Below are 12,912 nucleotides of genomic sequence, written 5' to 3' on the forward strand. Positions count from 1 at the left end.
GCAGGGGCGGGCGGCACACAGACACGTGCGTTCTGTCAAAGGCCCCATTGACTGGCCTCAGCTCCTTCTGTCTAACGCACTGGGAAATGCCAGTGCTTGGCATTATAATTAGCTCTGCGTACACTGCAAACTGACTGGCATCACATTCTCTCATGCATCTGGCAATAGTTGGCTGGCATTCCTGGAAAGCTGGGATGGGGAAAGAGGGCATTTGGCAGCAGGAAGTCTAACTAGTGAGGAAAGGCTATTGAGGAGTGTGCCACAGTGCCCTCATGTTCTGATTGCAGGTTTCCAATAGGCATCTGATTTGCCACTGTGGGAAGAGAGTGCTGGACTGAGTGGGCCTTTGGCCTGATGCAACAGGGCTGCATCCTCTGCAGAGTGCTTGCTGCACTTATCTACAAGAGAATCCATTTATTTGCTTGTTGCTTCTCCAGAGACACCCAGCTCACATTATGCAGCATCTGCAGCAGAGATTGGGGGAGGGGACTCAGGCCTGAGGGCCAAATGCAGCCCTCTAAGCCACTCTACCTGACCAACAGGTCTCTACCTAGACCACACACCTTACTGGCCTCTGCTCTGCACTCTCCTTGATGGTTTTGCCTGGCTGGAATGTGTCCCTGAACTCTGAGAATGCCTCTTGCTCATCTGGGTGGAAGATACAGAGAAGTGTGAGACAGAAGGTACCCTACTGTACAAGAGTCACATTCATCGCTCTGTCCCCATTTACCTTTGGTCCCACTTGGTGCCAGCATGTCGCCCTCAGAAGCTGAAAACGATTCCCTAACCCAGCTCTACAGCGGTAAAGCTGTTAACAAGGCTGATTCACCCACTCTTCCTGCCTTGCAAATGGCTTCCCTACATCTCACCTTACTCAAATTCCTGAGCCATGGTGCACATTCTGGGAAGCCCTCCTCAAGGATTGGGAGGGGGGGAGTACGTAATGTTCAAATCCGAGGCATCCCTCAAGTGCCATTTCCCCTTGACAACTATGTGAGTTGCTGCCACCTAGGGGCAAGTGCCCTTCAAAGCCAGGCGCCACCACCATGCTTGGTGCAAAGCCACTCACCTGCTCCACAGTGAGGGGAGAGCTGATCTCCTCTCCCCGTAGGAACATGGATCTCTGGGTGAGCACCTCAGACAACTGGAAGGCATCCAAGCCAAGCAGCTCGCTGACATTATTCAGCACTAGGAGAGAGGATGATAAAAGAGAGGTGGCAGTAATGCTTGCAATAATGTGTTCTTATTATGTGGAAGTGATTGATGAGAGAGGGGGCCTCTCCTCAAAAAGGGACAGGAAGCCAATACAATCAAGAAGCGGAATAGACGTTTGGAGAGACCTTGCTGGCAACTCTTGATCCCCCAAGACTCCACTGATAGGCCCAGGGGGAAGGTGGGAAAATAACAGAAACACAGTAACCGTGACAATCCAAAACGTGGCAAAGCTATATCTGGCAAGCCAGCATGACAATTAGGGTAGAGGATTTGTAAGCTTGAAACCATAGTTTCGCAACATGGTGTGTGCATGTTCGAGCCCGTAAGCACACTCAAAACCTAACTTGAATTGGGGGGGTTAAAAATTTACTGTGAATTTAACAGTGTCTCCTATTAGGAAGAACTAGACTTGGAATTGTCCCCCAACTCCTACAGTTCCTGGGCATCCATTTTGTCCTGTGAGCAGAAAGACAGCAAAGCCTGCCCAGCGGATCAGCATGATCACCAAAACGATGAGGGAGGAGAAGCAGATGCCAGGTGGGGACGCCCTTCACAGAAGGGTGCCGCTTACCAGTTTTTGTTGTAATCTGAGCTCCTCCGGCCGTCATAAATTCAATGTTTCCAAGTTGCAGGATGCCAGACAGGAGTTTGAAAATGTCTCTGATCTCTTCAGAACCGAATCCCATCACTTCGAGGGCGGTCTGCTCAAAACACATTGGAGTTAGGTTAACTCCACTGTCACCCACCACCATCGGGCCAGTCTTAGACTTGCTACAAAGCAACCCTTACACATCAGCGCACACAAACCAGTTAACACATCCCTCTGTGAGATTTTTGCTTTCTAAGGCTAGCATCCTAAACACACTCACTATGAAGCAGCTCTACTGAGGTCCATGGAATGAACTTCTGAGTAAACCTGCTGGGATCGTCCTAGTTCAGTCCTTTGGAGAGACTGTTTCATGGACTCACCTGTTTCCTTGATTCCATATTGCAGCTATGATTTTTGCCACAATGAACACAGAGCCAGGAATGCTCTGGGTAATAAGTTGAGCCTGGTTTCAGTTAGCCTTGCACCTTATATCCTGGTGGCTGTCAGACCCAATCTGCAAGAGGATCCACAACAGGGGTAGAGATCCTGTGACCTTCCAGCTGTTGCTGGACTACAGCTCCCATGATCCCTCAGCAGTGTCCGCATTGCCTGACACTGTCCAGAAAAATCTGGAGGGCCACAGCATCTCTATCCCTGAGCTACAAGAAGACCCTCTTGTACTTCCAGGCTTTTCCTTAAGCAAATCCTCTTCTGCTCTCTTCCTAGCATGCCCTTTCCTTGCCCTTATTCTACCGTCTGCCTTTCGATTTTATCTCCTATACAGCACTCTGCTTCAAAAGTGCTTTATAAATAATAAATATGATTCCTATAGCACCCTCACATATTTTCCCTACTACTACATTACAAATCAGTGCCCATATTTTTGCAAGCTAAATCCTTCCCCCAGCTCCTTTTTTTATTAAGTGATGGGAACAAATGTAGTAGTGCAGAACTGCAAGAAACAATGGGGGGAAATATGCTAGTGGGCAGACAATGAGAAGTGTCTTCAAGCTACCGTTACTTTAGTCTAAGCAGCCTCTCTAAATTGCTATCAAACAAAGCACACAATTAGCAGGCACTACGTACAGACAGGCCATCAAGAGTGAAAAATGATCCTCTTGCATTCAATTATTTTGCAATTTAGTCTTCATCGAAGGAAGAAACAGGCACACCTTTCCCTTTAAACACACACACACACACACAGTGTGAACCCCCTGCGCTCGCAGCATTGCCTAATGCAGGTGTGTGAAACCTTTATATACCCAGATGTTGCTGAACTACAACATGCATCATCCCTGGCCACTGGCCATGCTTGCTAGGGCTGATGGGAGTTGTAGTTCTGCAACATCTGGAGGGCCACAGCTTACCCACACCTAGCCTAAAGTCTTGCCTGGAGTCAAAAGGAAGACTCACCATGACCTTGCTGAACATCTCTTTGTCGTCCAGGTTCTCATTGGTTACACAGCCAGACTGGTTTAAGTAACGATAGCTCTTGGGCTCCAGCAGGACCAGGGCTTCTGTAGGGAGGCAGCTCCCCAAAGGAGAAGCGAACATATTGGAGGTCGGGGTAGGAGGGTGGGGGAAGAGAAGAGGGAGAGATGAGCCAGGGACATCCAGAAAGCAACCAACTCTTCTTCCACTTGCTCCTTTCTCTGTGGTTGTCTATACAGCACTCCCAGTTCAACATCATAGGACCAAACCACAGCATGGAAAAGTCTCCCCCCAAAACAACAACAACAACAACTCAAGGACAATATATTGTGGAATAAGTTGTGGGGAGCCAACACTAGCCTGTAACTGCCTTGTCCACAGCGGAAATAAGACATTTTAAAATTGTAAGCAGCCCTGGCAACTTGCAGTTTTGAATGGCAAGTGAGAGGGTACACAATCCATGAGGTAAAAACATAAGAAGGATCCTGCTGGATCAGATTGAAGGCCTATCTAGTCGAGCATTCTGCTTCCCACAGTGGCCAACCTGTGGTGAATGTAGCCTGGATGGGTGGTTTAGAGTTGGAAAAGAGCAAAGTGGGTTAAGCGGTTTAAGTATACCCTCCTTTTGCTGCTCCTCTGCTCAAAATTACAGACACCCAATGCTGTTTTTCTCTTCTTTTCTTTTCCAATAAACCTGCTAGGAAGTAACTTGTAATGTCTAGTTTGCCCCAATGCTCAAAATACTGGGAACTAAACAACCAATTCCCAGGCATCTAATTGCAGAAGACTTCTAAACCCAGTTATTGGTGCATCAGTAAGTACAGCAGCAATTCTGCCAAATAGATATACCTTCCTGTGGTTGCCGGCAGAAAATCCCCCTTCTCCAGCCCAGGGACTGCTAAAGTGTGTGAAGGTAACATATTACTCTAATAGGGACATTCCTGGATGCCACTGCAAATTCCCTTTCTGCCAATCTGAGATATAGGGTTGCCATATTTCAAAAAGTAAAAACCAGGACACCCCAAAAGTTGTTGAACTTTTTTCAGGAAGCAGAGTTTGGCCCAGTTGCAGACACACCACAGAGGAAATACCACAAATTCCACTCACTGGAATCTGAGGTCAGGGGTTTTCAGCTCCATTCCCAGGCTCACTAGGATCCTGATAAAAGTATTATTTAAGTGGGTACCAAAGCTTGGTCTCTGTATCAGAGGCTACACCCCTTCCCTCTTAAACTAGGCCAACTGCATCAGAAATAAAGGCAACTCCCTCCAAAACAAGTAGCAGAGAATGGCCCGAGGAAGTCTGAGATGCGTCTCCAATGCAAATTTTTCATGGCTAATTCCAATTTCAGCCTTGCTTTTTGTAGTGCCCCACATTCATCGTGGGATTTCTGGGACATAAACCCCTGAGGCATTTCCCTCAAATAATTCAAACAAAATTTTCTTGCTTCTAGTGTAAGGTTCCCCAGCCCCAGCCCCAGCTTTGAATTTGTGGCTACGGTTAACATGGTTGCATGTAACATGGAAAACTAGCCATTGCTAATTCAACTGATTTAGGTCACGGACAATCCCTCAAAGGAAGAAGGGGGTTCTGGGGGAAGTGCGCAAGTCTTCCTGCGGCAGAAGGGAGGGGAAATTGAATCTGATCAGCGGCAAGGCACAGGGAGCTGCAAGAAGCGTGGTGGGCTGGGAAATTTAGAAAGGGCTGGTGGAAGGAAGAGAGCAATGCACTGACTAGCCCTCATGAAAAACATGCCTCTGTTAACTGTCCAAGGGCATGGTTAAGTACAGAAATTGGGCTACTGATTCTGTGGGCAACGAAGGTGTCTCCCTGCTCCCTTCTGCACTCCTCTCCTACAAGAGGAACGAGTAGGCCCAAAACAGGAAATACAAGCCATCATTTAAATACATCGTCTCAGAGTGGACTTGAGATATGCTATCCCTCCTTGAAGTTGTAAGAGAAATGCCATTCACAAATTGGAATTCTGCGTTCAGGACTCCACCATTAATTTGTACAGAGCAAGGGTGCATCAGGGGCCAAATCCAGCCCTCTAGGCCCCTCTGTCTAGTCTTTTGCACTCTCCCCAGACCATACCCCACCCATAGCTGTCAATCTTCCTTTTTCTTGCATTGGGAAATGGCCATAGCTGTCAACCTTCCCTTTTTTGCAGTGGGAAACGGCACTGGAATAAGGGAATTTCCCACAAAAAAGGGAAAGTTGACAGCTATGACCCCACCCCTCACTGGTCCCTCAAGTGTTTCTGTCTAGAATGAGTCCTGACAGCGCCTCTCACTTGCCTGGATGGAAGACAGAAGGGTGTTTGTGTGAAAACTGGCCTACTATATAAAGGTACAATTTACACCTGCTGTTCGACTTGCTTTTGCCTCTGGCTCCACCAACCACTGGCATGTGGCCCTCAGAGCGTTGACTGGAAAGGAATGTGGCCCTTGGGCTGACAAAAATTTCCCACCCTAGTGTAGATTTTTATTCTTAAGATTCTGAGTCCGTTCCTCCTCTGAAACCCGGGGTATTAGCCTGCCCTCTGAGCCACTCTGCAAGAGTAGGGATCCTCCAGCCCGCATGGGCAGTCTTGGCCCTCCAGGGGCTTCAGTTTGGTCTGCAAGGCCAAACCACACACCCCTCATTCATCAGCTGACATCAGTGGCGACGTCAGCAGATGGGTAGGAGGACAAGGTTTAATCCTGCACTGCCTGCCCGCATGACCTGTTTCCAGCTGGGAACACTATCACACAGCAAAAGGCAGCAAGATTTAATCTCCACTTATCAGCTGATGGGCGGAAATTAAAGCCTTCTCAAAATTGCAGCTCCTGTGCTTCTCCAGCCAGCAGCAGAAGCAAGGAGAGGGGGAGAAGAGTCTATCCCACCCTCCCCTGTGCCACTAACCACCAGCTCACAGGAGAAGCAGCACTTATGAGAAGCACATTAAGAGAAACCCCTGGTCCAGTTTCAGCTGAAATGAGACCATGAGAGCTGCTTCTCCCATGAACAGGAGGGTGGCAACAAGGGGGAGGTGGGGAGAGGCTCTTGTCCTTCGCTCGGCTGCTGCCACTGCCCACAGGAGAAGTGCACAGAGTTCAAATCCTTTGCAAGCCTCCCTCCCTTTGTTTAATTTCAGTGCCGAAAGGATTTTGACTGGTGAATGGCCCCACCCACCTGTCAAGTTTGGCCCGGGAGGAACCCTAATAAGGATCTGGCCCCAAAAGGTTCCCCACCGCTGCCTGACTGCAGGAGCATTGCTCTTCTCATTGAATGAGAGAAAGCAACTTTGGGAAACCTCATTACCTTTGTGTTCCTCGCTGACGCCCGCTAACAAGGCATAGAAGATATGATAATTACGTTCCTCTGGGTTCTGGTGAACAACTCTGTTCTGAAACAAAGAAGAATGAAGGGTGTGTGACCCCAAAGGCACACACAAACTAGCAGAGCTCCTGGCAATGAAATGTGAGCTCGACATAGGAGGAAGGACAGCCACTGTGCTTAGCCCTGTTTCTGCTACATCAACAGCATGAAAAGAATCCAGGTAGGTGTGCGTCACCGCATACAGTTTTACATGCAGTTGGTCCTGGGGTCTATGCAAGAATGAGGGAAGTCCACACCAAAACCCATAACCAGTCACCGTTTAATCTCCGTTTCCATGCACCAAATTATATCCCTCCTTGAGTGGGGCTTCTTGAGTGATTACTGAGGATTGAGGTCTTGTGCTGTCTTCCTTCGATGCTATTTTCTTGTTGCTGCTCCTTCACTACTACTGGAGCCTCTCTCCCTTTTCTCTTTTTGATTAATTTAGCATCATTTCATCCATGCACTTTCCCACCGGGACACGTTGCTCATTTGCCTACTTCACAGTCTCAGAATCTGACTACTTCCTTTCCCCTAGCAAAGCAAATCAGCCTCACTCCTCCCTTTTCAGTACTGTCTTGTGTGTGGGTCCATTAGTGCAATTGCACAGATGCAATTGCACAAAACAGAACATTTATTAATAACATAGATGTTCAAAGATGAGGAAGCATATGTATTATGGGAAACTCGTGGTTCTTTCTGAGACGGTGAAGGTTTATAGTGAAATGAAACAAAAAAGGGGGGAATATAGCTTAATGTAGTGCAGACACACCAGAGTTTCTACTGAGCAGAACATTTAGGGGTGTCGAGACAGTGCCCTACCCAGAAGTAGCCATCATAGCATCTTCATATCATCTGGACATTGTGGAGGAGCAAAAGAGGGGCATGATCAAAATAAACTTTACTCACCTTCTCCAACAAATCTGAGCAATGAGTTAAGGAGGAAGCAATGGTACAATGGCTCCTAGAAAGACTTCCCAATGTCTGGAAAAGAATCTTTCAACGACATAGGAATCTGGCTGCAAAGAACTCTGCCCCCAACTTATATGGGCCAGGATTGTTTCGCTCCTGGATTCTAAATGGTTAGAGAGCTACCCTTTTTTGCAAAGGAAAACTCAACACAGAATCGGAAATGAGCTGGAAAATGGGGAGGAAGGTCCCCTTGCCTGACATGATTATACCCTGCTAAGTCAGCAGTGGAGATACAACCAGCTCACCAGTTCCGCTTGGCCTTGGGTGTGCTAAGGTAATCAGGGATAAAACCATCAAAAAGAAGGATACAGTCAGTGACTCTCCCACCCTGGATATGCCCATGCTGGGAAAAGTGCAGCTGGATGAACTTGCCAAAGCGACTAGAATTGTTGTTGTAGACTGTCTTGGCATTTCCAAAAGCCTCCAGTACTGGGCTAGGAAGGAAGGAAGGAAGAAGATTAGTAGTGATGTTTGGGGTGTATAATAAGTGTAGACTATGCACTTTCTTTAACTCTAGGCATAAGTTTACTGTGGAGACCTTTCAAATTCTGAAGAACTGAGCTCTCTTTTAACAAAAACAACAACACCCTCCAAAAAACACAACCTTCCAAGTTTCTAGCCCTCATTCTGCAACGACAGACTTGATATCTCCCAAGTCTGTGTTTACTGCAACTTGCTCCTCCCCCTTGACCAGCAGAAGCAGAATGAACCAAATATATGCGGACATTTTCAATTAATGTAGCTTATGCATGCTCCACAACCCCGCTCTTCTTAGTGCACCAAGCAGTCCCACTTATACATGTCGGACACCTGAGGAAATGGATGTGGAAACAGCCACCAGGAATGAGCATGGCAGGCATTATCGATTTCCCGTCTTTGCTCCCCTGGTTCAAAGCAGCACAGACCGCTGACCTCTGAAGGGTACCTGGAAAAAGTCAGGCAGATGGATTCTCCATATCAAGTGCAGAAATATCCCAAGGAATTAAGGACTTTTGCTGGACACTCTCTACGCATTACAGCCCCCTAGCTGAAAAAGGAAGTTTGCGGGCCATAACTAGAAGGCAGATAGTTGGGAAGCTGCAGTGCCAGTCCAACCCCTTGCCCGTGACGTGGCTCCCCTGAGAGGAGAAACCTCCAAACCGCACACTCACGCCAGCCCTGTGCTGTGTGGGCTTGTACCTGCTCTCCATGATGGCCTCCTCCACATGTGTGCTCTTCTCTGACGCAGGGCCGCCCAGTGAGGTCTGGCTCATGGCTGATAGGAACTTCAGCAGCAACTTGGTGCTCTCTGTCTTTCCAGCTCCACTTTCGCCACTGTTAAATGGACAGCCAAAAACAACCTGCTCAGGACAGCACCAACCAAAGGGAATGCCAGCCTCAATGGCAAGTCAGAAAGAATGGCTCAAGAATATATGTGCAGCACCCGCCCAAAAATCCCGACTGATGGTTGGGGAGTTGTTTGCTGCAATGAGCATAAAAAGATAAGGAGAGCCCTGGTGCAGCAGGCCAGCTGTCCACCCTGGTTCAACAACCTGTATTCGGAGGCATACGGCCTTCAAGAATGGAGGTACGACACCGAGAGCCTTATCCTCTGTGAATTTGCTTAATCCCTTTTAAAGATGGCGGCCATCGCTACATCCTCCATTGTTTAACTATATGCTATGGGGGGGGGAGTGCTTCGATTCGTCTGCCCTCCTGATCCAAAGTGCCTCCCTCACCTGATGAGGACGCATTGGCTGTCATGGCGCCTCCACAGGCAGCTGTAGCACTCGCTGGCTGTGGCAAAGATGTGGGGTGGCAGCTCACCCAGACAGTGCTGGCGGTACAGGTCAATGGCTTCAGCATCATACAATCCAGCGATGGGCTTGTAGGGATTCACAGAGACCAAGATGGAGCCAATGTTTGTCTGGAGAAGAAAGCGGGAAGAACAGCAAAATAAACAAGCAGTTTTAGTGAGCTGCTAGGGAAAAACTCCATATATTTGTACACATGTGCTTCTGTAAGAGCCACCACTCACCGTTTGCCACAAGAGGGCAACATCCTACCTCCCTCCAGGCACTTTGAACCCATAAAATCTGACAGTGCTCATAAGCGAATAAGCTCCATACAGAGTGATTTGTTTCAGTCACCTTCTTGCAGATATCTACATGAATCGCCATATTACAGATGGTTCCATTTGTGCTCAGGCCAGCCAGTGGCCTTCCAAAAACACAAGCACATGTCTTGTAAGATCAGCAATCACAAATCTCCCACCTATCACACAGTTTGACCCTCAGACCTACTTTCGGCTCACTGATATCCTTCTGGAGAGGATAAGGAACACCAAAGGCTATTATATACCTGAGGGTAGAAAGGATCTATCATTCACAGGACAGAAATCAATGGTTTTAAGTGGAGGACAGGTCTTGAGAGAAGGCTTAAAAGGACTGAGCCTCTTCAGCCCAGCCGAAAAAAGAAAAGAAAAAAAGGGAAGCTAAGAGGGTACATTACAGCTCTCTAAAAATAATTGGAGGGAGGTAGCTATTAATGTAGAGGGAGACATGCTAATTTAGGGTACAGGACATTACTGAGAACAAGAAGAAACTATTATATAAGCTGCCCATTCAACAAAATGTAAGATGCATTCTAATGGTCAGGAGAATTCATATTTGGGAAGAATCTCCCTAGGGAAGCTTCAGCGATGAAGATTTTTTAAATTAGTTTTTTTTTAATGGAGCTAAGTACATTTCAGGGATACTAAATGATGTACCTGAAGTTTCACTGGAGCCTACCAGGGTGGAGCAAGAATGTTCTCCTCCCATTTAGTGCCCCTCCGATCCTTCCTCAGAGGTAGAGATGACCACAACTGGAGATGGGACATTATATGGACAATACTATAGTGCTCATGTGGCAAGGAAACCTCTATGGGGTCATGACCTTGGGCTGAGAGGAAGCCTCATCTCTGTAAGGGTTGGGCAGGGAACCATGCTTGGCTGGCCTCTCTCCCGTTTCTTTCTTTCCCTGTATTACTCCTTGGCCATGCTTTGAAGAAGCAGGACACCACTGTGCAGGCTTGGCTGAATGGGAGTCTGGTCTGTCGGGATGTTTCTGGGAGTGGGGTGGGCAAAGAAAAACACTGAAAGAGGGAAGCAGGAAAACAAGAACAGTGCCTGTACATGTTGCCTCGTATGTCAGGTTCTACAAGATGCTAGAGATGTACTCTTCGGAGGGGGGGGGAAGCTGGGGAGCTGGTGGTAATGTTTCATGGTGGTGATGGTTGGTGGGGACTGCTCGGTAGTCGTTAAGTCACTCGGCCTGGTTCACTGAACAAGCAACCATGCTGAAGCACAATGAGGAAACCTACTTCATCTCCTCCTGCTGCAATGCTGCTGAGAGCTAAGCCATGGCTCAATGCTACATCCGAATCCAGACTTGTGATTTGCCTCACTCCAAAAAATAAACCATGAACTCTAACCAAGGGTTGTTGTTGGCTCATGGTTTGTTTGAGGGAGGCAAACCATGACATAACACTAAAGGCTAACGATGGCTTATTTTTCGGTAGCACGGCAGGAGCAGGCCTGGTTCTGATGTCAAAAAATACAGTTTAGCATTGTGGGGACAAGGCTAGCTTCCTGCTTGTGCACCCCTCTCCTCTTCCTCTTCTGGCACAGTCACAAGAGGCCATCAAGAAGCTTTCGGTTCTTGATTAAATTAACTGCAGCTTGCTATTACATCTGAACCTAGCTTAATTTTAAATATGCTTTGTTTGAAACCCAATTTCAAACCATAGTTTACGAAGCTGGCTGGTTTCAACAAATCATAGTTAACCACGGGGTTTAGATGACAGAGTAAAACTGTGGCTAACTGAAAACAGAAGCTAAAGCTTCCAATTCCCTCCTCCTGGCTATGCTGGGGAGGTGGGGGAAGTGCACATACTGAAAGCTCACTGCAACTTGCCACACTAAACTCTGCTTTACTCTGGCAACCAGTAAGTCTTTCACATTTCAGAGTGTAGCCCCATCTCTGAGAGGAAATGAATTTGTAGCAAAATGAAGGGGTTTTTTATTGTTGTTGTTTTTTTTAAAAGAAAAGATTGGTTTAATTTTCTATAATCTCTTTTGCCCCAAGGTAGAGCTATGGGTCTGAAATGTGTCAGGACTTACTGTCTCTCACAATAAATCTTTAAGCGCCTCCTGGGATTTTTAAAAAAGTATCCACAGGCATACATCCTCCTGCCTAAATCTTCTCTCAGCCCACCATCTACAAAATGGGGATAATAACACCGAATGTACAGGGTTGTGTCACTGGATTACTGAAACCAGATTTTTACAAGAGACTCTGAGCTACTGCTTCTGAGTCTCTTCACACTCTCCCCTCCTTGGAAAAATCAAATGTAAACCACGTATGGTGGGGGTATCGTGTGTGTGTGCGCGCATGTGCGCTGCCTGTACCTCGCATCGCTGCTTGGCAGGGATGGGGAAATGTACAGTGCAATGACATCGTGTCACGTACTATCTGTCTTAGATATTACAAGAAACAGAGAGCAGGATCAGCCACAGCGCCACGTCTCTTACAAGTTCTAGGATGGCCCCAATACAGTGTCTGCAAAATACTCTCTGATCATTAAAAAATATATATGTAAATGCTAATTATTATCATTATTATTCTATTTCCCTACAGCAAAGAGAGAGGTGGGGGAGGGAGGGAAGAAGTAGCAAACTGAGGAAATTAGGGTAGGCAGTTGCCAAAGGGATGTTCAAGAGGGTAAGATCAGATTGTTAAGGTCTGGGCAGTAAAGAGCTGCTTGCACAGGGACCACTTGAGAGGTTGCAGGATGGAGACAGACCTGGGTCAAGAGAGCAGAAAGAGAAGGCATGTCCACCACAAGACAGCAAAGATTCATTACTATGCAAAACAGACTTTGCAACTTCCTTGTCTGCCCAAAATGGAGAAGATGCTTCCCAGAAATCGGGTCACTTAATTGATCATTTACTGGAATACAAGATGCATATAGTCCTGTTGCCTTAGTAACTGTTGCTATGCAACACAGCCTAAGATCCCCATTTCAATATCAGAATTTGAACGGGCTTGCACACAGGTAAGGAAGAAGGAGGAGCATGCCTCATGGCCCTTCTCGCAGTCCCAGGTAATCTTGCAAACACCATAAATGGCACCGAGCCCCCTGCATCTCTCTGCCTCCCGTACACGGCTCCTGAAGTGGGATGAAAGAGGACGTTTACTGCCTCTGGTGCACATGTCCGTCATTCAACCTAGGAAACCTGTTCCAGGAAGAAACACCTGGAGCATCTTCAAATGCCAGCTGCTAAGAACCCTCTTGCAAAGAGAACCAACCACTGATGGCATGG

The 12,912-nt window shown here is 47.3% G+C and overlaps 1 protein-coding gene across 1 annotated transcript in view; it reads right to left on the bottom strand.

Annotated features, from left to right (window-relative positions):
* LOC117052696 (unconventional myosin-X-like) overlaps positions 1-12,912 on the bottom strand; it is a 76,170-nt gene that overhangs the window by 43,711 nt on the left and 19,547 nt on the right. The window contains exons 4-11 of the mRNA XM_033159745.1: positions 9,286-9,473; positions 8,747-8,881; positions 7,877-8,001; positions 7,505-7,518; positions 6,539-6,623; positions 3,218-3,321; positions 1,787-1,916; positions 1,070-1,188 (exon numbers count right to left, since the gene is read on the bottom strand). Of these exons, the coding sequence (XP_033015636.1) occupies positions 1,070-1,188; positions 1,787-1,916; positions 3,218-3,321; positions 6,539-6,623; positions 7,505-7,518; positions 7,877-8,001; positions 8,747-8,881; positions 9,286-9,473 (900 nt within the window). The remainder of the gene's footprint in view (positions 1-1,069; positions 1,189-1,786; positions 1,917-3,217; positions 3,322-6,538; positions 6,624-7,504; positions 7,519-7,876; positions 8,002-8,746; positions 8,882-9,285; positions 9,474-12,912) is intronic.

The sequence above is a fragment of the Lacerta agilis genome, chromosome 1 (assembly GCF_009819535.1).
Source record: "Lacerta agilis isolate rLacAgi1 chromosome 1, rLacAgi1.pri, whole genome shotgun sequence".
Taxonomy (NCBI): domain Eukaryota; kingdom Metazoa; phylum Chordata; class Lepidosauria; order Squamata; family Lacertidae; genus Lacerta; species Lacerta agilis.